The sequence below is a fragment of the Symphalangus syndactylus genome, chromosome 14 (genome assembly GCF_028878055.3).
Source record: "Symphalangus syndactylus isolate Jambi chromosome 14, NHGRI_mSymSyn1-v2.1_pri, whole genome shotgun sequence".
NCBI classification, from domain to species: domain Eukaryota; kingdom Metazoa; phylum Chordata; class Mammalia; order Primates; family Hylobatidae; genus Symphalangus; species Symphalangus syndactylus.
The window spans coordinates 55,172,385-55,197,145 of NC_072436.2; the positions used below are offsets into that span (position 1 = coordinate 55,172,385).

Here is a 24,761-nt window from a genome sequence, read left to right on the forward strand (position 1 = left end):
GATGCATATATTTATATATATTACATAGTTATTTACATAGTTCAAAAAATCCATATTTATTTCTGTGTCTATATTTATTTCTGGTTATGTCTTTGCTGGTGCGTGTGTGTGTGAAAACTCCAGATTGACAGATTAGCGTTTCAACACACCGAGACGCTATCCAGTGTTACTCCCTGGCCCACTAGGAAGATGCAGCTGTGTATTGCGCTCTGGGTGTGGGTCCATTTCTTCCCTTGGCATTTGGTTAAAGTTGAGTGCCTGCTCTAGAAGACAGTATAGAGTGTTGTCTGTTTTGAGGCACATGCGGCACCAAGAGCCTGTGGCACCAGGCAATATGAGGTGGTCTTCCATTTGAATCTCCTCTGGTTGCTCCCTCCTGGAGATTCTTAGAAGAGCTGGGGCCTTTTGCTTGGTCTTACACTTCTCGTTTCAGCCTTGGGACCCACAGGCTGGCTGGAAGCTAGCAGATCTCCTGGTTCAAGGCCACTTGCTTGGCCTAGATGTGGGCCTTTGTGTAACTTCCCACACCCCCTAGAGCAATGGCTGCTTCAGCAGGGGAGAGCCACTCAGAGCTGCCTCTTGCAGTGCTGAGGGTCACACAGACAGACTATGGGAGCATCAGGGGAGGCTCAGAACACCCTCTCTACCCTATTCCCTCCTATTGTTTCCTTTTCCTAAAGGGCTGCACCCTAACCCTTTTTGGCCAGTATCTTGCATGTCATTTTAGATCCAGACATCTAACAAATCTGAAATGCTCCCTTCTCGGTGCCCCTTTCCAGCATCCACATTCCACATCCTGGGGACTCAGTCAGTGCCAACCCCACTGTGAAGCTCATGTCCCTAAGGGCTTTGGCCCGGAGCTCCATCTCACTTGCCTCCAGGCTCCTCCCTTTGTTCCAGTTTGTCTACAGGGCTTGGCACTCAGTTCTATGCTGCTGTCCATGCACTTCCCTGTGTGCCCGTGTGGCCTCCCCAGATGACTGTGTGATCTCTGGGTTGGAGGCTGTGTCATTACAATCAATTACATGCAAAAAGTCTTTATGGGGATGGGTGAGGGAAGGAAAATAAAATTTAAATAAACTCTTTATAGGCCATTTAATACCCTGTACCTCCAAAGCAGTGTTCTCAGTGGTATGTGTGTGTGTGTGTTGGTACATCAGCATGTCTATATAAGTGTGAGTGTGTGTGTGTATGTCTGGGTGTCTGTGTCTCTGTGAAGGTGAGACTCCATCTCTATGTGTGAGACACTAAGGGGAATGAGCCACACATCCTGCTCTGCGGCACTAAGTCTAGATGGACGGTAAACTAGGGCACAGTAACTAAGTTGGGAATTGGGCACACGATGGAGACAAAGGAGCGAGAGATCAGGGAAGGGGATGGGAAGAACTTTGTGGAGCAAGTGGCATCTGCAGTGGGTTTGAGAGGGGAAGCAAATTCCACCTGGGGTGGCAGTGGGAGGAAGGACCTTCTGAGAAGGGACCTGCTGAAGCAAGGCCCAGGGGACAGGAGCGTGAGTGTCATTGGGGGAAGTGGGGAGGGGGCTGAAGCTCCAGTTTGATGGAGGGCTGGCCCTGGCTGTTCTCAGGGAGTCTCTTCTGGTGCTGGCCCCTTAGTGGGGCTTGAGGGGCCCAGCCCACAGGCACCACCTGCCTCTCTCTGTTCAGGAGGTCGGCTGGAGCCAGGAGAGGATCTGACCACTTGGGCTCCTCACAAGCCATGTTGGAGACTTGGAGACTCCCCTTGGAGACTCAGCCAAGAGGCGTGATGGAAGAAGGGGAGTGGATGTGCTGTGGCTGTACCTACATTCTTGGGGCTCCCCCCAAGCACTTCTCACACCTCAATCCAGGTGTCCCAAGTGAAGCTTTTGCAGGCACCAAGGGCCCACACCTGAGTGAGAGGACTGAGGGTCACTCAGCGATGGGAGTCCACATTAATTTTGTCAACCCATGTGACTTTATTTTCCCTCACCCCAAAGGATCAAAGACAGAATGCAGCACAAGCTGAGGTCCAGACTCTGAAAGAAATCCAAGTATTCCCTGCAGGAGCATATCATAAACTCAGCACACATTGTGAGCTCAGGTGCCCATTCATTCCTACCAGGGGAACCTGGCTGTGTTCCCAGTGGAGAAGACACCTCCCACAGGTGGCCACTGCAGCATCCCGTGTGTCTCAGTGCTCCCCGGGCTGGCGTGTTGGCTGGACCAACTCCCTCCTGCACTTGAGCTGCCAGCAGCCACTTGGAGGAGCAGGGACAGGTCCCACTCCAGGTCCTCAATCCTCTGGGCCAGGTGAACTCTCCTCACTTCCAGCTCTAGAGCCTTGTCACTCTTCAGGGCCCAGATTCCCAGCTTCTCTCCACCTGGGCCACCTGCCTCCTGTGGGTTAGATCTGTCTTCCTGCCACTCACAAGGGAAGATGCTGGGAGCCACCTGGAAAGGACAGATGTGGAACCAGGAGAGGTGACCCCTGAGAGTCCTCTGCTCACTCTGGCCTTAGCCATGATCTTTGTCACTCTGGCACTCTTGGGGCACCAATACCCACCTCACACTTGGGAAAAGGCCAACAAGCTACCTCCAGGGACTGACCTCATTATTAACTAATGACAACACAGTGTCCCCTGAGTTTATGTTACCACACGAATGCACAACAGCCAAGTATATTATTACACAATTGTCATTTGAGCAATTTGGAACAATTATTAAATAATTAAATCGCACTGCATTTTATAGTCCCTTGCCTACTACTGTTTTTTCCTTCCTTAATACCTGGGATATTTATATAGAATTTTTTTTTTTTTTTTTAAGAATTAAGTTCTCCTGCTGCTCTATTCTCTCCAATCACTGTCTTCTGACTCCTTGACAAGGCCAAGGACAGGTCCCTGCACCTGGTCGCTCTGCAGTGGAGCTGGCCTCACAGCTGCCAGTCTCAGGTGGGGTGGGGGAAGATTCAGAGAGGAATGACTCCTCAGCTTAGCACAAACTCTTTGGAAGGCATCCAGATAAAGCTCCGGGCAAGAATAATTGGTGTGTTGAGAATAGAACATAACAGTAAGCTGGAGTTTGCATTTGGGCGTCATGAGAGGTCCCTCTTCTGTGGCTCAGGAATGCTGTAGGGCCATAAGAGACACAGTTCCCACAGCCCACTGGGAAGGGGTTTGTGCATTTCATGGCCATTATTTGGGCCCCACCCTGCTTTGTTTGCCCACAAGAGAAATTTTCCCTCAGTTGTCCATGAACATAGTTATCCTTCCTTGCCATTTTTGTCTTAAGAGAGAGGTCACTTTGACAAAGAACACCGGATGCTCCAGACATCAAGACCCAGGCATACATGATGTTCTCCTGGAACTTTCCATACTCAGGAAGCATTCTGACCCTCCTCATTGTGTGTAAAAATGAGAAGAGAAGAAAACCCACTCAAGGCTCCTTCTTGGCCCCACTCCCGGGGTTTCTGTGGCAGGGGGTATTCCCTGGCTGAACAGAGGGGATTCTGTGGTGTCTCAGGGTATGCCAGCCTAGATATCCACTGGGGGTTGGCTGGTGAGGGGAGGTGCCCACCTGCACCCTTCTAACATCCAGGGTGTTACCCATTTTTAGCAACTCAAGAACTATGGTGTGGTAAAGGAGACACTGAGATTAGGTACAAAAGTCCAGGGGGACTTGCAGTTTAGAAGGGAGGGTGAAACATGACACAATGACTAAAGTGGGAATCAAACACACAGTGAAGACAAAATGATGTGAGGGGGGTACCAAAAACCTCAAGTTAGGATAAATAGTATCTTATGCAGTGTTAAAACAGTAACACTGGCAACCTAAGGCCCACAGGCCAGCTGCCGGCTTTAGCAAATAAAGTTGTGTTGCACTGAGTGCAGACACAATTGAATGATTGCTTTTTTTTTTGAGACAGGGTCTCACTCTGTTGCCCAGGCTGGAGTGCAGTAGTGCAAACATGGCTCAACGCAGCCTCAACCTCCTGGGGTCAAGAAATCCTCCCACTCAGTCTCTCATATGATGGCAAAGGTGCTACCACACCCAGCTAAATTTTCAATTTTTGTAGGAACAGAGTCTTGCTGTGTTGGCCAGGCTGGTCTTGAACTCTTGGGTTCCAGCAGCCCTCCTACTTCAGCCTCCCAAAGTACTGGAATTGCAGGTGTGAGCCACTGTACCTGGCTTGAGTCATTTCTGTCTCTAGTCTTTTTCCCTCCAGCCTTCCCTGTATCTGCACCTCTAGAGCCTGGAGCTAAGATGGAAGGCAACCTAGATGGAAGATACAGCTCACAGAAAGCTCCTGATTCGAGGCATGCACTGTCCAATATGCTATATTTAAACAGTCATTTTTATTGTTTGCTTTCCATGATTTTCCTCAATATTTCCAGGCTATGGATTTACTTAGAGAGCTGCAACCCTAAACTGATGGTGTGGGCTTCCCTGTCTCCAGCCCCAGCTCCAAGGCTTCCTGGCATAACCTTCCATTCATCCAACCAAACATGCAGAGCCTGACTTTTGCTAGTGGACATTCTGATGAGAGCTGACTGTTCTGATCCCACCTCCTCTCTGTGGAAGGGCCATAACCCTATGGGATCTGCCCCTATAGACAATTCAGTACCTGAGACCTTGGGCTGCTGGGCTTACCACAAGCATGCCACCTTCACCTGGAGGCAGTGGGTTTGGCCTCTCCTCCTCTTTCTGGAGCTCCAAGGCTTGAACAGTGAGCTGGAAGAACTCCTCATTCAGTGCCTCCAAAGCGTCTTCCACCTGCCTTATCTTTCTCTACAAACAAGGGCATATGGTCTTCATTACTTTTATGAAAATTGTATTAAAATTTTCTTGTGCTCCTGCTCCATGACAGGCAGCAGGGCAAGTGCTGGACATACAGAGTCAAAATCCAGTGCTATTCTCAGAAGACTCAGAGCCTGAAGGCAAGATGAGCCAGACCTATAGTCCAGCAAAATAAAGTAGGAAAAGCTATTGTGGAGAGAGGCACTGGGCATATTAGAAGCAAAAAGTGGAATTCCTAGGCAAGGTAGAGTTGTCAGGGAGAGATTTCTGGATTAGGGGACATATCAACTGAATCTTACAGGATGGACAGTAGTTAGCTGGGTGGAGATTGGGACAAGAGCAATCTAGGCAAAAGGAACAGCATGTGGGAAAACAACAGATATGAGAAAGCACGGGGAACATTTATTTAGCCATCTGTTCATCTATCCACCCACCCATCCATTCATCTATCCATCCATCCATCCACCCACCCACCAACCTACCCATCCATCTATTAATTCATCCATTCATCTATCCATCCACCCATGCATCTATCCATCCACCCACCCCATCTACCCATCCATCAACCCATCCATCTATCCATCCATGCGTCCATTCATTCACACACCCATTTATCCATCTACTAGTTCATCCATTCATCCATCCATCCATCCATCCATTCATCCATCAATTCATCTTCCTACCCATACATTAACCCACCTGACCATTCATTCATCCATCCATCGATCTACCCACCCAGCCATTCATCAATTCACCCATCCACCTATCTACTCACCCACTTATCCATCCATCGATTCATCCACCCATTCATCTATCTATTCATCTACCCATACATCCATGTATCCATCCATCCATCCACCCATCCATCCATCCACCCACCTATCTAACTGCCCACTCACCCATCCATGTATCCATCCATCTATCCATCCATCCATCCATCCATCCATCCATCCATCCATCCATCTTCCTACCCATCCACTAACCCACTCACCCATCCATTCATCCATCCACTCATCCACCCATCTACTTACCCACCTATTCATTCATTCATTCGTTCATTCATCCACCCACCCATACATCCAGTCATTCACCCATCTACTCACCCATCCATCAACCTACCCATACATCCACCCACCCACCCCCATCATCCTTGTATCCATCCATCTATCCACTCATCCACTCACCAATTCAGCCATCTACTCATCCATCCATCTATCTATCCATCCTTCCATCCATCCATCCATCTATCCCTCTATCCATGGGTGGATGGATGATTCATACATTCATCCATCCACCCACCCACCTATCCATTTACCTACCCACCAACGCATCCATCTACTCATCCATCCATCTATTCATCCATCCATCCATTCATCCATCAATCCATCCATCCATCCATCCATCCATCCATCCATCCATCCATATCTACCCACCAATCCACCCACCCATCTACTCACCCACCCATCTACTCACCCACCCATCATCCATCCATCCATCCATTCACCCACCCACCCACGCATCCATCCATCCACCCACCCATAAGTAAAAAAGACTTATTGCACACTTAGTATGTATCAAAACAAGGATCCATTCTGGGACTCCATTAGTGAACTTCCACAGAGTTTGCAGTATATCAAGAAAGACAGACACAGAACAAGAAATGATGTGTGATGAGGGTTACTTGATGGTTGTTTGGGTTGCTGTGGGAAGTAGTAGTATGGGATTTGTTTGGAAAAATGGAAGGAGATGATGTTAGAGAAATGGGGGTGGTGTGGGGGCTGGGGACAGCAGGAGATGGAGGGCCCCTGTGCTCTTCTTGCATTGTGGGATCACATAAAGCCCACCATGTCAGAGCCTTTCCTATTAATAGAACCCTCATTTTCTTGGAAATGCCAATGTGCTCAGCTGAAAAATGACTTATCTCGGACTCTCCTGTAGATAGAGGTGATCACGCAGCTAAATTTCGTCCAGTGAGACGTAAAAGAAAGTTGTTGAGGAGGTGGATTCTGAAAAACTTCTTTAAAAAGGGAAGCTGCTAAGTTCCTTTTTTATCTCTTGCATTTCCAGCAGCTGTCTTGTAACCACAAATGACCATGAAGATGGAAGTCATGTGCTAAGGATCATAAAGCAGAAAGATAGAAGGATCCTGGAATTTGTAGATCCCTGGATGCTGATGAATTTGCTTTTGAACATATTAAATTTAAGCCATCTGTGGGCATTCCAAGAGCTAACACAACCTCAACTGCATGGTGAGTTTAGCTGTCACAGAAAGCCCACTTTTTGCTCCAAACATGAAATAGCAGCCAAAATAAAAATATAAATGAAGAGCCATGTTTAAAAGGAGACTCTTCAGACACCAGAGCTGATGAGACAAGGTGAGGTGGAGGGAGGGAGGTGAAGGCACGTGGCATGTGGGTCTTCCTCCTTAGAAGCCAAGGAGTTAATTCCCGCCTTAGGCAGTTGTTAGGCCGTAAGCACCATTATGGTGGGAGAACTGGTACAGGGGTGCCTAAGAAAAGTCTGGACCGAGGAAGTGGTTGTCCGTTCTCTGAACCTGTATTAGAAACCTTTATCCAGCCTGAAGACCTGGCCCTGTAGCCGAGTAGGCTTCTTGCTCAAGGGTGTGGTTGGAAAAGAATTGATGTGAGAAACTGGAAGCACAAGGCCACACACCACGGAAGGCCAGAGCCTAAGAACAGGACTGGAACCAACCAACCCCATACACAGTAAGCAGAGACAACCACAGTCGCAGCACAAGAAGGTCTGCACAGAGGAAAGTCCCACTGGAGATGCTACAGACAAAAACACAAAACCTGCAAGGAAAGCTGATGACATGAGTCAACAACAAAAAACACATCCAAGAAACCAAAGATAATGGTGAACTCTGACCATGACTGTCACATGGATTCTATTCCTCCTTTTGTTTTTCCCGTTCTTGTCTGATGGATTCTATTACTCCTTTTGTTTTTCCTCATACTTAAACAATATGAAGAAAAATAAAAAGAGGAATAGAATCCATCAGACAAGAACGGGAACACTGTAGAGAGAGAGAGAAAGTGTAGAAATGAAAAAATGTTAATAAAATGACAATATGACTGGTGGATTACAGACAGAGCCAACTGCAGTGAGTTGCTAGAAAATTATGAGGAAATAACCTGGGATGTAGCACAAAGAGGTGAATGGATGGAAACATAAAGAAAGATATAGGAGGCAGCAATTTTCAGTATGGTCCAGCAGTACCCATTAACAGATGGTGCTCTTGGCACACAAGCATCTGTTCTTCGTGTAGGGTTTCCCTGTCCTCACCCTGGGATGCACAAGGGAGTAATACTAGGGAAATGCATCAGATTAGTACACCCTTAGGAGTGGGGTTGCTTGTTTTCAGTGGAAGGGCAAAAGCATGGAGTTGGGAGGCTGCCCTATTGACAAAAAACAGGTTTCAAGGTTTTCTTCCCTTTTCTTTTTCCTTCCATATCAGATCTGCCCTACTATCTTCTGATTAAAAAGAAATGAAAAACAAAAATATACCAGAACATGAAAACTCCCAACTTTCATTTTTTTCTGATTTTAAAAGATAACACCTACTCATTGGAGAATATTAGTAAACAACTAAACGTACAAACAGGTACAGTAATGTTGCCCATAACCTACTGAGATAGATTGCACTGATGGCCCCTCTTTGGGCATGTGTCCTTGGCCTGTAGTTTGGTGGTGCCCTCCCACAATGGCTGGTGCTTTTTTCTCACCCCTTGACCTGGGATCTACCATCTGACTTTCTTTGGCCATTCAGATGAAGCTGAAGTCACAATTTGCCAGTTTTGAGCCTGGGCCTCAAATAGCCTTTTGGAATTCTGCCATCATTATGAGAAGGACATGCCCCGGCTAGCCTGCTTCCCTGCAGAAGGAGGAAGGATCCTGGTGCCCAACTGCCCCAGATGAACTGCACTGGGCAAGCTCAGTCTAGAGCTGGGTCCAGGCCAGAGGCTGAACCCCCACATTGCAGGAGCAATGGACGCTTCTGTTTGCTGCTGAGGGTTTGCACTGTTTGTCCTGCAGCAAAAGTTAACTGATACCCAGTAACTGAGCTCACATTTCATGTCTTCTCCTTTCAGTTTCTCTCCCTTCCCCCAAGCTAGTCTCTCTCCTGCTTTTATGGCTGTCTTGCCCTGTTGCTTCCTTATCTCTTTATAAGCATACATATACTCATTTTTGAAATAATGTCATACTTGCATTCTCTTTTAATCTTTTAACCTAAAGACACTAAAAATTCTCTGTAACATTATTTTTACTAAAGGCATTACTATGTCATGACATTAGCATAATCCAGGTAACCCTTATATTACTGAAAGTTTAGGCCACCTCCATATAATGTTACAAAAATTGCAGTGAGCGTGTTTCTTCATGTTCACTTGTATTTTAAAATTATTTCTTTTGGAGAGATTCTTAGAATTGGAGTTAATGAGTCAAAAGGAATAAATATTTTAGAGGCTTTTGATACAAATTGCCAGGTTGCTTTTCAGAAAGGTTTTAACTTTTCACTTTAAAAGAAAATCAAAGGACTTCACCCCAAAATACCTTCTTTGACATATTTTGAGAAGGCTGTTCAGGGGGCCTGCAAACATAAGTAGTCTTACAAAGCTGTCTTTCCTGGGGGAGAGCATCTGCATCTGTAGAGAATCTGCATTGGTACAGCCAGGCTTTCTCTGAGGCCCTCTTCTTTCTAAATCTAGGAAAGATTAGCTGAGAGTCTGACCCTTTCTAAGGTCTGAAAGAAACATTCACCATCTGTTCTGTCTGAGAGCTGCTACCTGTGAAGTTTCATCTGCATAGCAAGGCCACCTTTGCTAGCCAGGCCTTCTCTTCTGTCCATCCTATAACCTGTTTTGCCACCCTCGAGCCCCTCTTCTTTCTGTAACTTTAAGATGGTATAAAAACTTCAACCACCTGATCCCCCTCCACCCTGCTTTGAGCCTCATACTTTCTGTATGGCTCCCAGGCTCACATGCACATTAAAAATAATTTTGTATGCCTTTTTCTCCTTTAATCTGCATTTTTTTATTATTATACTTTAGGTTTTAGGGTACATGTGCACAATGTGCAGGTTTGTTACATATGTATCCATGTGCCATGTTGTTTTGCTGCACCCATTAACTCGTCATTTAGCATTAGGTATATCTCCTAATGCTGTCCCTCCCCCCTCCCCCCACCCCACAACAGTCCCCGGAGTGTGATGTTCCCCTTCCTGTGTCCATGAGTTCTCATTGTTCAATTCCCACCTATGAGTGAGAACATGTGGTGTTTGGTTTTTTGTCCTTGCGATAGTTTACTGAGAATGATGGTTTCCAGTTTCATCTATGGCCCTACAAAGGACATGAACTCATCATTTTTTATGGCTGCATAGTATTCCATGGTGTATATGTGCCACATTTTCTTAATCCAGTCTATTGTTGTTGGACATTTGGGTTGGTTCCAACTCTGCTATTGTGAATAGTGCCGCAATAAACATACGTGTGTATGTGTCTTTATAGCAGCATGATTTATAGTCCTTTGGGTATATACCCAGTAATGGGATGGCTGGGTCAAATGGTATTTCTAGTTCTAGATCCCTGAGGAATCGCCACACTGACTTCCACAGTGGTTGAACTAGTTTACAGTCCCACCAACAGTGTAAAAGTGTTCCTATTTCTCCACATCCTCTCCAGCACCTGTTGTTTCCTGACTTTTTAATGATGGCCATTCTAACTGGTGTGAGATGGTATCTCACTGTGGTTTTGATTTGCATTTCTCTGATGGCCAGTGATGATGAGCATTTTTTCATGTGTTTTTTGGCTGCATAAATGTCTTCTTTTGAGAAGTGTCTGTTCATGTCCTTCGCCCGCTTTTTGATGGGGTTGTTTTTTCTTGTAAATTTGTTTGAGTTCATTGTAGATTCTGGATATTAGCCCTTTGTCAGATGAGTAGGTTGCAAAAATTTTCTCCCATTCTGTAGGTTGCCTGTTCACTCTGATGGTAGTTTCTTTTGCTGTGCAGAAGCGCTTTAGTTTAATTAGATCCCATTTGCCAATTTTGGCTTTTGTTGCCATTGCTTTTGGTGTTTTAGACATGAAGTCCTTGCCCACGCCTATGTCCTGAATGGTATTGCCTAGGTTTTCTTGTAGGATTTTAATGGTTTTAGGTCTAACATTTAAGTTTTTAATCCATCTTGAATTAATTTTTGTATAAGGTGTAAGGAAGGGATCCAGTTTCAGCTTTCTACATATGGCTAGCCAGTTTTCCCAGCACCATTTATTAAATAGGGAACCCTTTCCCCATTTCTTGTTTTTGTCAGGTTTGTCAAAGATCAGATAGTTGTAGATATGCGGCATTATTTCTGATGGCTCTGTTCTGTTCCATTGATCTATGTCTCTGTTGTGGTACCAGTACCATGCTGTTTTGGTTACTGTAGCCTTGTAGTATAGTTTGAAGTCAGGTAGCGTGATGCCTCCAGCTTTGTTCTTTTGGCTTAGGATTGACTTGGCGATGCGGGCTCTTTTTTGGTTCCATATGAACTTTAAAGTAGTCTTTTCCAATTCTGTGAAGAAAGTCATTGGTAGCTTGATGGGGATGGCATTGAATCTATAAATTACCTTGGGCAGTATGGCCATTTTCACGATATTGATTCTTCCAACCCATGAGCATGGAATGTTCTTCCATTTGTTTGTATCCTCTTTTATTTCATTGAGCAGTGGTTTGTAGTTCTCCTTGAAGAGGTCCTTCACATCCCTTGTAAGTTGGATTCCTAGATATTTTATTCTCTTTGAAGCAATTGTGAATGGGAGTTCACTCATGATTTGGGTCTCTGTTTGTCTGTGATTGGTGTACAAGAATGCTTGTGATTTTTGTACATTGATTTTGTATCCTGAGACTTTGCTGAAGTTGCTAATCAGCTTAAGGAGATTTTGGGCTGAGACGATGGGGTTTTCTAGACATACAATCTGCATTTTGTCAGTTCACCTCCTGACAAAAGATGAAAGGGGGAAGTTTCCCCTCTTCTCCTCTACACTATTAGGGCCATTTACATGTATTAATGGTAAAATTTTAATTTAGTGAATTTATTTTATATTGTTATGTGATCATATCTATTGTTGCTTTCTTTTGGGTTTTCTCTCATTATTTGAAGATTCTTTAAAACCTTCATAGGCTCCCACCTCTTGGTCTTGAGAACATCATACTTGTTGATTGAATGAATTATTTCTCTTGACCAGTATTCTCCAATCTTAATTTCTTTGTCTGTGAAATATTCCTTCTAGTACTTTGTCTCCAACCTTGTGTTTGATTTCTGTCTCCCAGAGTCACTTGTGGCATGTAGGTAAGGAGCAGGGCTAAGAGGTGAAACAGCTGGACAGCATAGAGAAGCCCTGGAGGTGTGAAATTAAATAATTCAAACTTAAAGCTGTTGGAACTTTAAATTATTCTGAGCAATGAGGGGAGTGTTGTGGCTATGCAGACTGAGTTACAGTACAGGTAGCTCAAACTCTTGTCTTTTTTTCTGTAAATAATTAGGAAGACCAAAGCTGTGCTAGAGATAAGACCTCCTTCAGTAGTTAGTAATAAGGTAATCTTCCTTGGAATATAGCAATCTGTAACCAATCTAATCTCTGTAAGATAGGCACCGGCCCTGTGTGGAAAATGTTGTAATGCTGCTAAAATCTCTGTGTCTGCCTATATAAGTGAAACCTTAACTTCTCCACTTTGGAATATTACCCCATTTATTTGGAGTCTAGAAGATAGTCCTAGGTGGCTATCTTCAAGCTTTGTGATTGAACAAACTCTGCATAATCATATTGTCTGACTCTCATTTAAAATTGACATTTTGGTGACTACCAAGGAACTAAAAGCAGACCTCCAGTGATCCACGTCACTTCTCTGACAACTATAGCCCTGGTACCAGCATAAATGACTTGCATTCATCTGGCCTCACCAGAGTCACAGGGGATCTCTGGTAAGGCCCCTGTCAGGTTCTAGTCTCTTGGCTTGGTTGAGATTCAGCTTTATTCAGGTACCACATGTTCCTAACTTGATGGGCTTGAAATTAAAGCTCTATTACAAGGTAGGAGTTTTATTTTGTTATTCTAGAGATTCTGTTTATCACAGATTCATAGTTTTCACTTTTCTCTGAAGTTAAGGTTTTCCTTGGAATTATTCCTTAGAGTTTTTCAATCTTTTCTCTCATTCAAAATTTTGATCATGGAGAAAAACAGTTTCTCTTTGAAAAGATGAAGTAAATCTTTGTGACTTAAATGAAAAATGCGTAATCTTTAAAACTGGGGAGATTCTGAAGCTTGGTTCAATTGCACTAGTGATATGGAGGGAAACCCACAGGAGAGGGTATCCACATCATTACAAGCACTGGCAGGCATGCCACTGAATGGGCACAGTGACTGGATGTTTGTTGGCTATAGCTCCAGTGGAATGTCTTGGTTATGCAGCAGCAATCCATGGCCAAGATTTACCCCCAGGATTGTTAGGACTGTGTTCTTTGGGTAATGGTTAGGCACAAAGTCAAATAGTTCATATCCTTTTGAAGCCTTCAGATCTTCCTCATTTATCATTTCATTGGATTTATTCTGTATTCCACTGATGTGATCACGTAGCTTCCATCTTTCTTCCACAAAAGGGTATTGAGGATGCAATTCGGCATGCAGAGGCCCTAATCAATTACACCAAAAAGGTCCTTAAGGATAGCTGTGTGGGTGTCTCATTATTAAACAGCAAAGTTGTCCTTATGAGGCAGGCTGTATTAGACACACTCATGGCAGCCCAAGGGGAAACCTGCACTACCATAAAAACTGAATGTGTGTCTATATTCCAAATGATCAGATAGCAACACTAAATTAATGGCTGATATGAAAACCCAAATACCTAACCTTTCAGAATCAACAGCTTCTCTAAATGATTGGCTAAACAGCTGGACTGGATCTTGGCAAACTTGATGGCAGAGCTGTTATTTATTACAGGAATTATAATCATTTGTTGTGTTTTGTCGTGTATTTTTTTTTCTCATTGCTGCTGTGGCATTTGTTCACAATGGAGTTGATGCATAAGTGTAGTGACTAAAATAATGGTCAGAGAATTGCATTAATTAAAGATGCAGCTGTGTAGTTTGACGCAGGTGCAAAATCACCTGGTACATATTGCTTTAAATTCAGCCTATACTCCATTTGCCTTGTAGCTTGATCAGTTCCCCAGCTGTGGGACATGACCGTCTAGGAATGAGCCTTCCTCACAACACAGAACTACGTTCCTGAACATAAATGGAGCCAAAACAGTTTGAGTTCATTTACAAAACTTTCTTTGAAAGATCTTGATAAAAATGGGGAAATGTGAAACTAAGTCATTCAAACTTAAAGCTGTTGGAACTTTAAATGATTCTGAGCCTTGAGAAGAGTGTGGCTATATGGCCTGAGTCACATGGTAGTTGCAGCTTCTGCCTTTTTAAAATTTTTCTGTAAATAATTTGGAAGACTAAGTGGCACTAGAGATAAGATCCCCTTCAGATTATTACCCCTCCTCACAGAGTAATAAAGTAATCTTCCTTGGAATGTAGCGATCTGGAACCAATCAAATCTCTGTAATGTATGCACTGTCCTTGTATGGAAAATGTAATCCTGCTAAAATTTCTCTGTCAGTGCCTATGTAAGTAAACCTTTACTTTCCACTTTGAAATGCTGATCCCATTTGTTTGGAGGATGTGTTTCCTGAGGTGTCATCCTCAATCTTTGTACTCAAGCTTTATACTTAATTATTAAGGTTGATGGAGGGTCATGTCCAGGGAATAAGGCTGCCTCAAGAGCTCCTGAGGTGAAGAGGGCCTTGTCCCAGAGTCATGCACCTACCTGCAGCTCAGGAGTGGCTCTATGCCCAAGGCCAGCCTCAAAGATCCACTCCGCAGGTCCTGGGTTCTTGGCATCACTTCTTTTAGCATCACCCTGTGGGAGGCCTGGGGGTCCAGGGTTCTGCTGGGGTCTGAAGTAACAGGAAGGAAAGGTTCCCTTTCAGGCCGCTGCTGTCCAGAAGCACATCTCACCTCAGCCAGAATCCAAAAGGAACACTGGCCACTTCCAACTCCTCCCTGAGTGTCTGACATTAGAAAAGGTTGTGATATTAATGTGATGGAGAAATTGAATCCCTGATGTGCCCCTATAGCCTGCTCTGCCTCTGTGTACAGAGCAGCCTTCTCAGTGAAGGGCAGCAGAATGTATGTTATTACCCCAAAGCATGCCATGCTGCCATATAGACTTGAGCTGAAGGCATTTGAGAAGAAGCAGATACAAGAAAAGCTTTTGGTCCTCCATTTGCCTAAAAGTAGGACATAAACTTATAAATGTATCCTCCCTTCCCCTCTCTACCTGGAAGGACAGAGGCAATCAATCACTAGAGACAGGTACATGCAGAGGAATCTACATAACAAACTGCTAAAACTGGTCCTTATCTGCCATCCATTTCCTCACATATTTACCTTCCCTCAACTTACCTCCCTAGAAACTCAATGCCATTGTCCTTTGTTTTGTCACTTCTCTGAAAATTTATTCTTCTCTTTTAAAGATGCTAAATAAGCCCAAGTTCTAACCACCCCCTTGAGTTACTTATCCTTGGGTGTCCCCGTGGGTCTGCCAAATGCATGTGTTAGAAACTTCTGTTTGTTTTTCTCTTGTTGACCTACCTTTTGTTAAGTCTCATTTACAGGGTCTCAGCTGGAAAGCCTAAAATGGGTTGAAGAGAAGGACAATTCTCTTTCCCCACCTCAGGCTAGCTGTGTCCTTGATGGGGCCAAAGGCCATGGTGTCAGGGCCTCCTCACACTGTACTGCTTTCAGGTCTGGGAGGGGAGACACTGCCTGGTGTGGTCACACATACCTGCCATACTTTTGTACACAGTCCCTTATTACACTCCCAAGTTTTCAGTCTAGAACGTGCCAGCTGTTTCACACTGGAACCCTGTTCTGTGCATTGCTATACTCTGAAGAGTCCCCTTAGGCAAGTCAATTCTGATCTGTTTCCATGCCTTGAATTGAGAGGGCTGGGCCATCCCAGAGAGCCTTGGTGCCTCTGGAACCGCTTAGTCCACGAGCCACACCTGGACTTTCTCTCCTAGCATCTTTGTCAAGAAACATCCTTCCCTCTACCTCTGCCAGTTAGGAACCCACCCTTATTGTAAAGCCCATCTCAAATGATCCCCACTTCACAAACCCTTCGCTGATCCTTATGAACTTTAAATCTCTGGAACCTGGTCACTTGGATTCAGCATTTCTCGCCTTTTCTTATCATTGTTGGCACCATCAAGCCTATTCCACCCGACTCGCTCATCTTCAAACCCTGCACAATGACCCACATCAGATGGCCATCATTGTTTGTTGAATGAAATTATCCTCAGATGGTAGCTCATGGAACTGGCTGGAGAAAGTGTTGACTCAGGATCCACAACATTCAGGGCAGAGTGCGGTCTAGAATCTGGAGACCCAGATTCTTAACTCTCCTTACCTCCAGGGCCCCCAGGCCCGAGGTTCTAGGAGAATCCAGACTCCTCTCTCCCTGCCTATGGGACACTTCAGTTACTTGTGTACACTTTCTGAACCTCTTAAACAAAACAAACAAACAAAAACTAACAACAGGGGTGTTTCTGGGAGGGAGGACTGACCATGGCTTTAGTGGAGGGTTGGAGGGGAGGCCTGAGCAGGTGAGCAGTACAGGCTGGACTGTGAGAGTCTGACCCTCTGAGCTGAAATCTCAGCAATTTCACCCTCAGTTTCTTCATCTTTAAATGAAGCTAGTGATAGTACTTACTTGACAGAGTTGTTGTGAGGACTGAATTAGTTAGCGGATAAAGTGCTTATCTTAGTACCTTGTATTTAATAAATACAAGCAGTCAATAATTGTTACCACTTACTGTCATTAAAAGGGGATGAAGGAAAAAGAGACCATGCCTCTAAACATTCATAGAACTCAATCAACATAAGCAAACAAATCCATCTTAGCCTCTGGGTAAACTTAGAGGAAGGACAAAGAGATCCCTTGGTTACACCCTAGAAGAGATGGCATATAGATGAAGAAAATTAGAAGGAGGTGAGATGGGATGTGAAGTCTGGAGTCCAACAGCCCGAATGTGGCCTTGTTCCCATGGGTGGGAATAATTTCTCTAAATGACATGTGTTCTAATGAATTACTCAAGTCACTGGACCCTGTGGCTAACCAGGTGGGCATGCCAGTGGGGGACTGTGGAAGCAGGGACCCCTGGAATCTTGTAGCTGGATTTGAATGGATTAAGGTGTTAAATCAGGTTTGGGGTATAAGATTGTCACTGCCAGGGAGCTGAGGTCGCCCCTAGGGACACATCTGCTGCTGTGTCAGTTTGTCTGGTTCCTGCCCCCACCTTGTGCTTTGGTGCTCCTCATTGGAGGGTGCAGGCTGGGCCGTCAGGAGCACATCCCGCTGGCAGCTGGAGAGAGGCTGTTCACCAAGCTGACCAGAGGCCTTGGAAGAACAGACAGCCAGTCCTGTAATTTCCCTTCTAGGTTTTGGGCCCAGAAAAGAACAGTGATGGACAGATGAAGGCAGCATTGCTAAAGCAATGAAGGCACACGACCTGATCTGAGCTTGAGATTCCTGTGACCTAGTTCCTGACTATCAGGTGCTCCTGGGGCCACAGGCAACTGCCTGGTGGGAGTTAAGACCTGATGTGGGCTGTGGTCTTGGCCCCTCAGAGATACATGCCACCTTGGTGTTATTCTGCTCTGTTCACTGTAGGGCACTAGCACGTGGCCTATGTGTGGCCCTGACAGGCTCAGGCAGGGGTTCCTGATCAGAGGCCCGCTGTGCCTGCCTTCCCTTCCAAATGCTGCTCTGAGGGCAAGACTAATGAATCCCACTGCCCGCCTGAGCTCTGTATGGTGGGTCAGAAGACCAAGCAGTGGACTGGGGAGATAATCTCGGACACACATCTTGGAGGAGATAAAGAGCAGAAACCCGGGTTGATCTTCCAGTACAGGCAAAGTGCCCTGGGTTTCTGACCAGAGTGCAGAGCCCCAGCCCCCCAGGGGTATGAGGCCCCAGTGCATGAGTGAGTGGTGTGTGGTGTATGTGTATGTGTGCATGCATGTGTGTGTGAGTGTGGATGTGCACACCTGAATGTGCCTGCACGTGTGTGATTTGTACATATGTGTGTGTCTGCATGCATGTGTGGTTGCATACGTGCATGTGTGTGTGCCAATGAGCCTCCATGGGGTCGGGGGACTGGGCAGTGGTTCTGCACACACAAGTGTGCTCCGGTGCCCCCTGGCAGCCTTTCACCTTTCTGCTGGCTCTGGCTGACCGTCCCTGTGCCTGAGAAAGTGCCGATGCCAGGGCTGCGATGGCTTGGTCAAGCTCCAGCTGAAAGCCCAGGGCAGTGGCGCTGGGACTGCAGCCTGGGGAATGAGGACACAGGAGAACAGGACAACCTCAATATGTTCATCTCACCCAGCCACAGACCTCCCCAACCCATCGTTCACATCACTCCCCTGCTTTTGAAGCCTTTTGTGTGGTTGTGTGTGTGCCTCTCACCTTCTATTTTTCCCTCTATTTCCAGAGCCCATTTCCATCTCCCTCTTGCACTGGGACACTCACTGTCCTGTGCTAAACACATGTGGATAGAACCCTGCAGGACACATGGTGGTGCTTTGCATATGAATGCTTTGGTTTTTATACATCTTTCTTCCCTTCCTACATGTTATCCTGTTTTTTACTTTTCTTTTTTTAACTCAGAAAAGTTTACAAACCCACCCATCTTTCATTTACACATCTCCTCTGCCCCTTCCTGCTATTCTGACCCTTCCTTCTGTGGGCCACACTTTCTTGCACCCCAGGCACCCCCAGCCACCCACACCTGATGGCAGCCATGCCAGGCACAGTCTTCTGGGGACCCACAGAGAGATTTTTGAAATAGCCATTCAGAGTAGTTTTTCTGAGTTATAGGATAATTTCACCAAAGTGTTGATTAATTGCTTTACTCTTATTAATTTGATAAGAGTTTCATCCCATCCTTTCTTTCTCTTTTAAAAAAAAAGTCGCTTTCTAAGAAAAAAACTTAACCTGCCTTGCAGTTAGTGATAGCTTGGGAGGAATGCAAGGCTTCGTGCAGCCTTGCAACCAGCTTCCAATCAGGAAGCAAAGGGGAATCTTTGGGACATAGAGGCCTTTTTTGTTTTGTTTTGGTTTTTTTGTTGTTGTTGTTTGTTTTTTGAGACAGGATCTGTCACCCAGGCTGGTGTGCAGTGGCATGATCTTGGCTCACTGCAACCTCTGCCTCCCCCTCCCGGGTTAAAGCGATCCTCCCACCTCAGCCTCCAGAGTAGCTGGGATTACAGGCATGCATTATCACACCTGGCTAATTTTTGTATTTTTAGTAGAGACGGGGTTTCACCATGTTGGCCAGGCTGATCTCTTAACTCCTGACCTCAGGTGATCCGCCAGCCTTGGCCTCCCAAAGTGTTGGGATTACAGGTGTGAGCCACCGTGACCAGCCTGGGACATAGAGTTTTTAGCTTAGTCTCAGACAGGGTTCAGAAGAAGGTGGTATTCTTGGTCCCTCCCTTCTCACAGTCACTTGGCCAGGTGTCCTAGCTCACCAGTGTACTAACGAGAAGTTTAAGAAGGGAACTGGCCTACAGCGAAGATCAAGGAAGGCTCAACCCATGCTCTGCAGCGTGGGGTGAGGACAGCAGGGTTTCTGGCATCTGTCTGACCTGCTCCTCAACTCCCCACCAACTGGGCCCACAGTGTCTTGGAGGGCCCCTTATCCAAGGATATGGTCACAAAAAAGTGACACATTTTCAAGGGACCCACCCCTTTCTGGAGCATGACCTTCATGAAGGACAAGTGGGGTGGGACCCTAGCCCAGCCTACCCAGTCTGCCTCCCCAGAAGGGCCAGGAGCTCCATAGCAGGCTGGGCAGAGCAGCCGCTGACCTTGGTCGGTAAGCCCCTTTATTCCTTTCCGGCTGGAGAGGAGGGGGTGTAGCTGAGACTGGGCTTCTGGCAGGATTGTGGTTGGTTCTGTCAGCTTCTATAAGCTTCAGTTCCTCGACTATAAAATGGAGATGGTGATAAGTTCATTCACAGGTTTCCTGTGACAACTGAATGGGTTCAATGAGGCAATGCCTGTCCTGTGTGTATAAAACAGCTCCTCAGGGGCTGTGGAGGGACCCAGTAGGGAGTCCCAGAATCCCCTATTCCCTGCAGGAGGGGTGAGGCCAGCTCCCTGTCACTGTCTACCCGACAGCCATATGTGCTCTTCTTCCAGTGGGAGTGTCTCCATCCCCTCTCAATGCTGGCAAGACAACATTGCTGTGCCCCCTATTATCTTGATCACTGGGCAATTCATTCCCCAGGCATGCAAATCACTACCTAGTTCATGCTAGGAGTTTTCACCTGCTGTCCTGCCAACCCAGGCCCCTGCCCTCACCTGGAGGAGGCTGCTGGCACTCCCTTTGAGAAGCTGCAGTGTGGCCGTCCCATGGTTCCTGGCTTTGCCCAGTGTTTGCCCTGGCAGTGGCTTTGGGATCTGTCTCAGGGTCTCCACCCCTGCCCAGAGCTTGCAGCTCAGTCCTGCTGAGGCCTGCAGAAAGTCCTGGAAAAACCAGGGTCACCCTCTTATCTGTGGGCATCCTTCTTGGCTCAGCAGTATCCAGAAGGGGTGGGTGGCTGCTCCCCGGGTGGCAGTCTGGGGATGGGGGCTGACCTGGAGTCCCTGGAGCTGCTGGGCAGTGGCCCTGTAGAAGTCCAGGGCATCACTCCTGTGCTTGCTCAGCTGGGACGCAACATGCAGGTTCTGGTCCTCGAGCTTGTCATAGAGTGTGCGGACGCTGAAGTCCTCCAGGGTCTGGGACAGGAGCGGCTCCCCTGCAGGAAGAGGCCTTGGATTGAGACTTCAGGATGAGGAGACCTTGGGCCAAGAGGTGGGCTCAGCAGCTTTCCTCTTTCCTGCAGGGCTTTGAAGGCAGAATGGGCAGATGGAGGAGGTGGGAGGCCCACTTGCAGGAGGGGCCAGCTCTGGAGAGGGAGTCAGCACTGAGGGGTGAAGGTGGGAGGAGGCTTGATGGAGGCAGAGGAAGAAGGAGGCCTCCAGGTGTAGGATGTGGCAGGATGGGCGTGACACCAGAGCTGGGTGGCAGTACTGCCTCACGCTTTGCTGAGAGTGAGTCTCCCTGTCTTCAACCTTGCTGGGGAGGCTGTTTGCTGGGTCCTCCTAGGCCTTGTCTGACTGCCTTCCCCTGCTTTCCCCTCCACCTGAGTTCACCTCACTGTCTACCTGTTCTCACACATAGCAAAATGACAAAAGTAAGTCCCTTCTTATCATAACTACCTTAAATGTAAATAGATTGAAGTCTCCAATAAAAAAACAGAGATTGGCAGAATGGATAAAAAACACATGGTCCAAGACATGATCATAAAAACACATGATCAGCTTTGTAGATTTGCTATCTACAAAGTCTCACTTTACATTCAAAGACACAACTAGATTGAAAGTGAACAGACAAAGATATTCCATGAAAAGAGTAACCAAAAGAGAGCAGGGATAGTTATATTAGTATCACACAAAATAAACTTTAAATAAAAAAAGTTTACAAGCGACAAAGAAGTATACTATATATTAATACTAATAAAAGGTTCAATGCAGCAAGGATATGCTTGATATGTCATGATATGCACGACACACTGAATGACAGGCCACTAAAATACGCAAAGTAAAAACTGTCAGAATTGAAGGGAGAGATAGTTTTACAATAATGGTTGGAGACTGCAATATCCACTTATTTATTTATGTATTTAATTTTACTTTAATTTCTGGGATACATGTGTAGAATGTGCAGGCTTGTTACATAGGTATACATGTGCCATGGTGGTTTGCTTCACCTATCAACTCATCATCTAGGTTTTAAGCCCCGCAGGCATTAGGTATTTGTCCTGATGCTCTTCCTTTCCTTGGCCCTCAACCCCCTAACAGGCCCTGGTGTGTGATGTTCCCCTCCCTGTGTCCATGTGTTCTCATTGTTCAACTCCCACTTTTGAGTGAAAACATGCAGTGTTTGGTTTTCTGTGCCTGTGTTAGTTTGCTGAGAATGACGGCTTCCAGCTTCATCCATGTCCCTGCAAAGGACATGAATTCATTCTTTTTTATGGCTGCATGGTATTCCATGGTGTATATATAGCCACTTCTTAATAATAGAACAACCAGACAGCATATAAGTAGGGAAACAGGGGACTTAAACACACAATAAACCAACTAGATCTAACAGACATATAGAAAACATTACCCAACAAAAACAGCATGCATATTTTTCTAAAGTGCTTATGGGATGTTTTCCAGGATGGAGTATATGTTAGGCCACAAATTAAGTCTCAATAGATTTAAAAAGATGGATATCATAAAAAGTATCTTCTTTAACCACAGTGGGATGAAGCTAGAAATTAGTAATTGAAGAAAAACTAAAAAATCCAAGCACTTTTGGAAATTAAACAACACATTTTTAAACAACCAATGGATCAAAGAAGCAATCACAGGGGAAATTAGAAAATAATTAGAGATGAATGAACATAAAAAAGCACCACCTACCAACCCAAAGGGTAAAATGTGTACCTATAAATATTTGTATCAAAAAACAAAAAAATCTCTCTATGAACAATCTAACTTTACAACTTAAGCAACTAGAAAAAGAGGAACAAACTTAACTCAAAGCTAGCAGAAGGAAGGAAATAACAAAGATTAGAGCAGAGATAAACACAAAAAGAATACAAAAAAATAGAGAAAATCAAAAGTTGTTTCTTGGGAGAGATGAACAAAATTGACATATTTTTAGCTAGATGAACTAAGAAAAAAAGGAGATTCAAATTACTAAAATCAGAAGTGAAAATGTGGACAAGTCTACAAAAATAAAAAAGGACTATAGGAGTACTATGAACAATTGTATGCCAACAAATTAAGACAACCTAGATGAAATGGGCAAGTTCCTGGAAACACGAAACCCACCATGACTAAATCATGAAGAAATAGAAAATCTGAACAGACCTATAACTAGTAAAAGGATTGAGAGGCCAGAAAGAACCCGTTCCAGATACAGTCAAATCACTTCTGACAACGAACCCAAGACCCTTCAGGGGGAAGAAGGAGTCTTTTCAATAAATTGTGCCGAGAGAACTAGACATCCACATGCAAAAGAATGAAGTTGGACTCTTTCCTAACACCACACACAAAAATTAACTAAAATGGATCAAAGACCTAAATGTATGACCTAAAACAATAACATTCTTAGAAGAAAACACAGGACAAAAACATCACAATATTGGATTTGGCAACGAATTTTTGAATTCAATACCAAAGGCACAGGCAATAAAAGAAAAAATATGCAAACTGAATTTCATGACTTAAAAAACATTTCGTGCATCAAAAACCACTATAAACAGAGTAAAAAGGCAACCCACAGAACCACAGAAAATATTGTCAAATCATGTATGTGATAAATAGAGAGCTCTTAAAAGTCAACAACAACAACCACAAAAACCAGACAACTTAATTCAAAACTGGACAAAGAACTCCAATAGATATTTCTCAAAAGAAGATATACAAATGGCCAATAAGCACATAAAAAGATGCTCAATATGACTAATCAGTAGGGAAGAATGCAAATCAAAACTACAAAAAGATATCAATGTATACGCCCCCAGTAGGATACCTACTATCTAGTAAAAGGAAAATAACAAGTATTGTTGAGGAGGGGCTGGCTGCACACCAGCATGGTACCTGTGCCCCGGCTCATGGCCTTCTCAGAGTCAGCTCCTTCCCCAGATCCCCAAGGGCCAAGGTCTTCATAGAACGGGAGGCTGAAAGGAAGAACCAGGCTCAGTGCCCAGTCATGAGCGGCAGTGCTGAACCCCACGTGGAGCCCACATCACAGGTTAACTCTAAAGGGCATCTGTCCCAAGTCCACAGGGACAGGGGGAGCTTGGCCAGTGCCCAGGCTCCTGGGGAGTGGCCAGATCCGCCACAGCAGTCCCCGGGCTGGGCCAGGGCTGGGCCTGGTGTGTGGGGGGGCAGGGGGGATTCACCTGTCCCTGAGGATCACATACTCAGCAGGCACCTGAGGCTGTCCCAGGCTTCTCCACCAAGGCTTCCAAGCCTGCATGGGGCAGGCGTGGGGCAGGGAGGGACTCAGCAGGAGGCCCAGGACCATCAACAGCACAGTTGCCAAGCCAACAGGAGCAGCACCCCTGGAAGGTGGGCAGGAGAGGGGAATGGGGCTACATGGTGGCCTCTCCGAGCCCCTCCAGGCTGCCTGGCAACGTGAGAACCGCTGTTTTGCATTTGCCTCAGTGGCCCTGGCCTCTGCCCTGCTGCCCTTGCAGTTGAACTCTTCACAGCTCCCTTCCTGCCTCTGGGCCATTAGTCTCTCCCTGGGAGGCCCTCCCCACTACCCTGTGCCCTTCTGTGTGAGGACCCTCCTGGGACAGCCCCACATGAGGCCTGTGCTCTGAGTGTATGTGTGCATGCATGCATGTATGCGTGCGTGTGTGTGTGTGTGTGTGTGAGAAAGAAAGAGCTGCTGCCCTGTGCCCAGGGCTCTGATTCTTAGCTGTCAGAGGGCTTTGTCCTCTCTGCCCATTGGGCAGGCCCCAGACTAAGGAGCTCAGTGCGGATTGCTGACCTCTGGAGAAAAGAAGAAGATGGGAAACCCACACTGGGGGCTAGTCTAGGATGTCTGTGATCCTGTGACTCCACTCAAGGACCTTGTCCACTGGGGCAGCTTCCAGGACCAATGGGGCATGAGAAATGGGGAAGGGGAGGTGAGAAAGGAGGCCCCATATGGAGAAAATTTTTGCCTGCAAATGAAGTCCCAGGTCAAGGACAAGCTGCACCATGCCACTGTCGCTGTCATCATATCTGGAGTTTGGTGGCTATGCCCAGATCCTCGGACAGA

The 24,761-nt window shown here is 45.8% G+C and overlaps 1 protein-coding gene across 4 annotated transcripts; it reads right to left on the reverse strand.

The window, feature by feature from the left end:
* Nucleotides 1–1,966: 1,966 nt before the first annotated feature.
* Nucleotides 1,967–24,496, reverse strand: LOC129461861 (uncharacterized). Of its 4 annotated transcripts, none has more exons than XM_055241310.2 (6): nucleotides 23,914–24,496; nucleotides 23,588–23,667; nucleotides 20,528–20,688; nucleotides 20,252–20,416; nucleotides 4,629–4,766; nucleotides 1,967–2,429 (listed from the first exon to the last, which is right to left on the reverse strand). In XM_055241310.2, exons 1-6 carry the CDS (start codon nucleotides 24,225–24,227, stop codon nucleotides 2,094–2,096), a joined length of 1,194 nt encoding a protein of 397 aa, XP_055097285.1. In that variant the 5' UTR covers nucleotides 24,228–24,496; the 3' UTR covers nucleotides 1,967–2,093. The 4 variants fall into 4 exon arrangements, with proteins under 4 accessions (XP_055097285.1, XP_055097284.1, XP_055097286.1 ...); XM_055241309.2 differs by having other exon boundaries at nucleotides 23,893–24,496; XM_055241311.2 differs by lacking the exons at nucleotides 1,967–2,429; nucleotides 4,629–4,766 and adding exons at nucleotides 17,030–17,321; nucleotides 18,101–18,216 and having other exon boundaries at nucleotides 23,893–24,496.
* Between the last annotated feature and the right edge of the window lie 265 nt (nucleotides 24,497–24,761).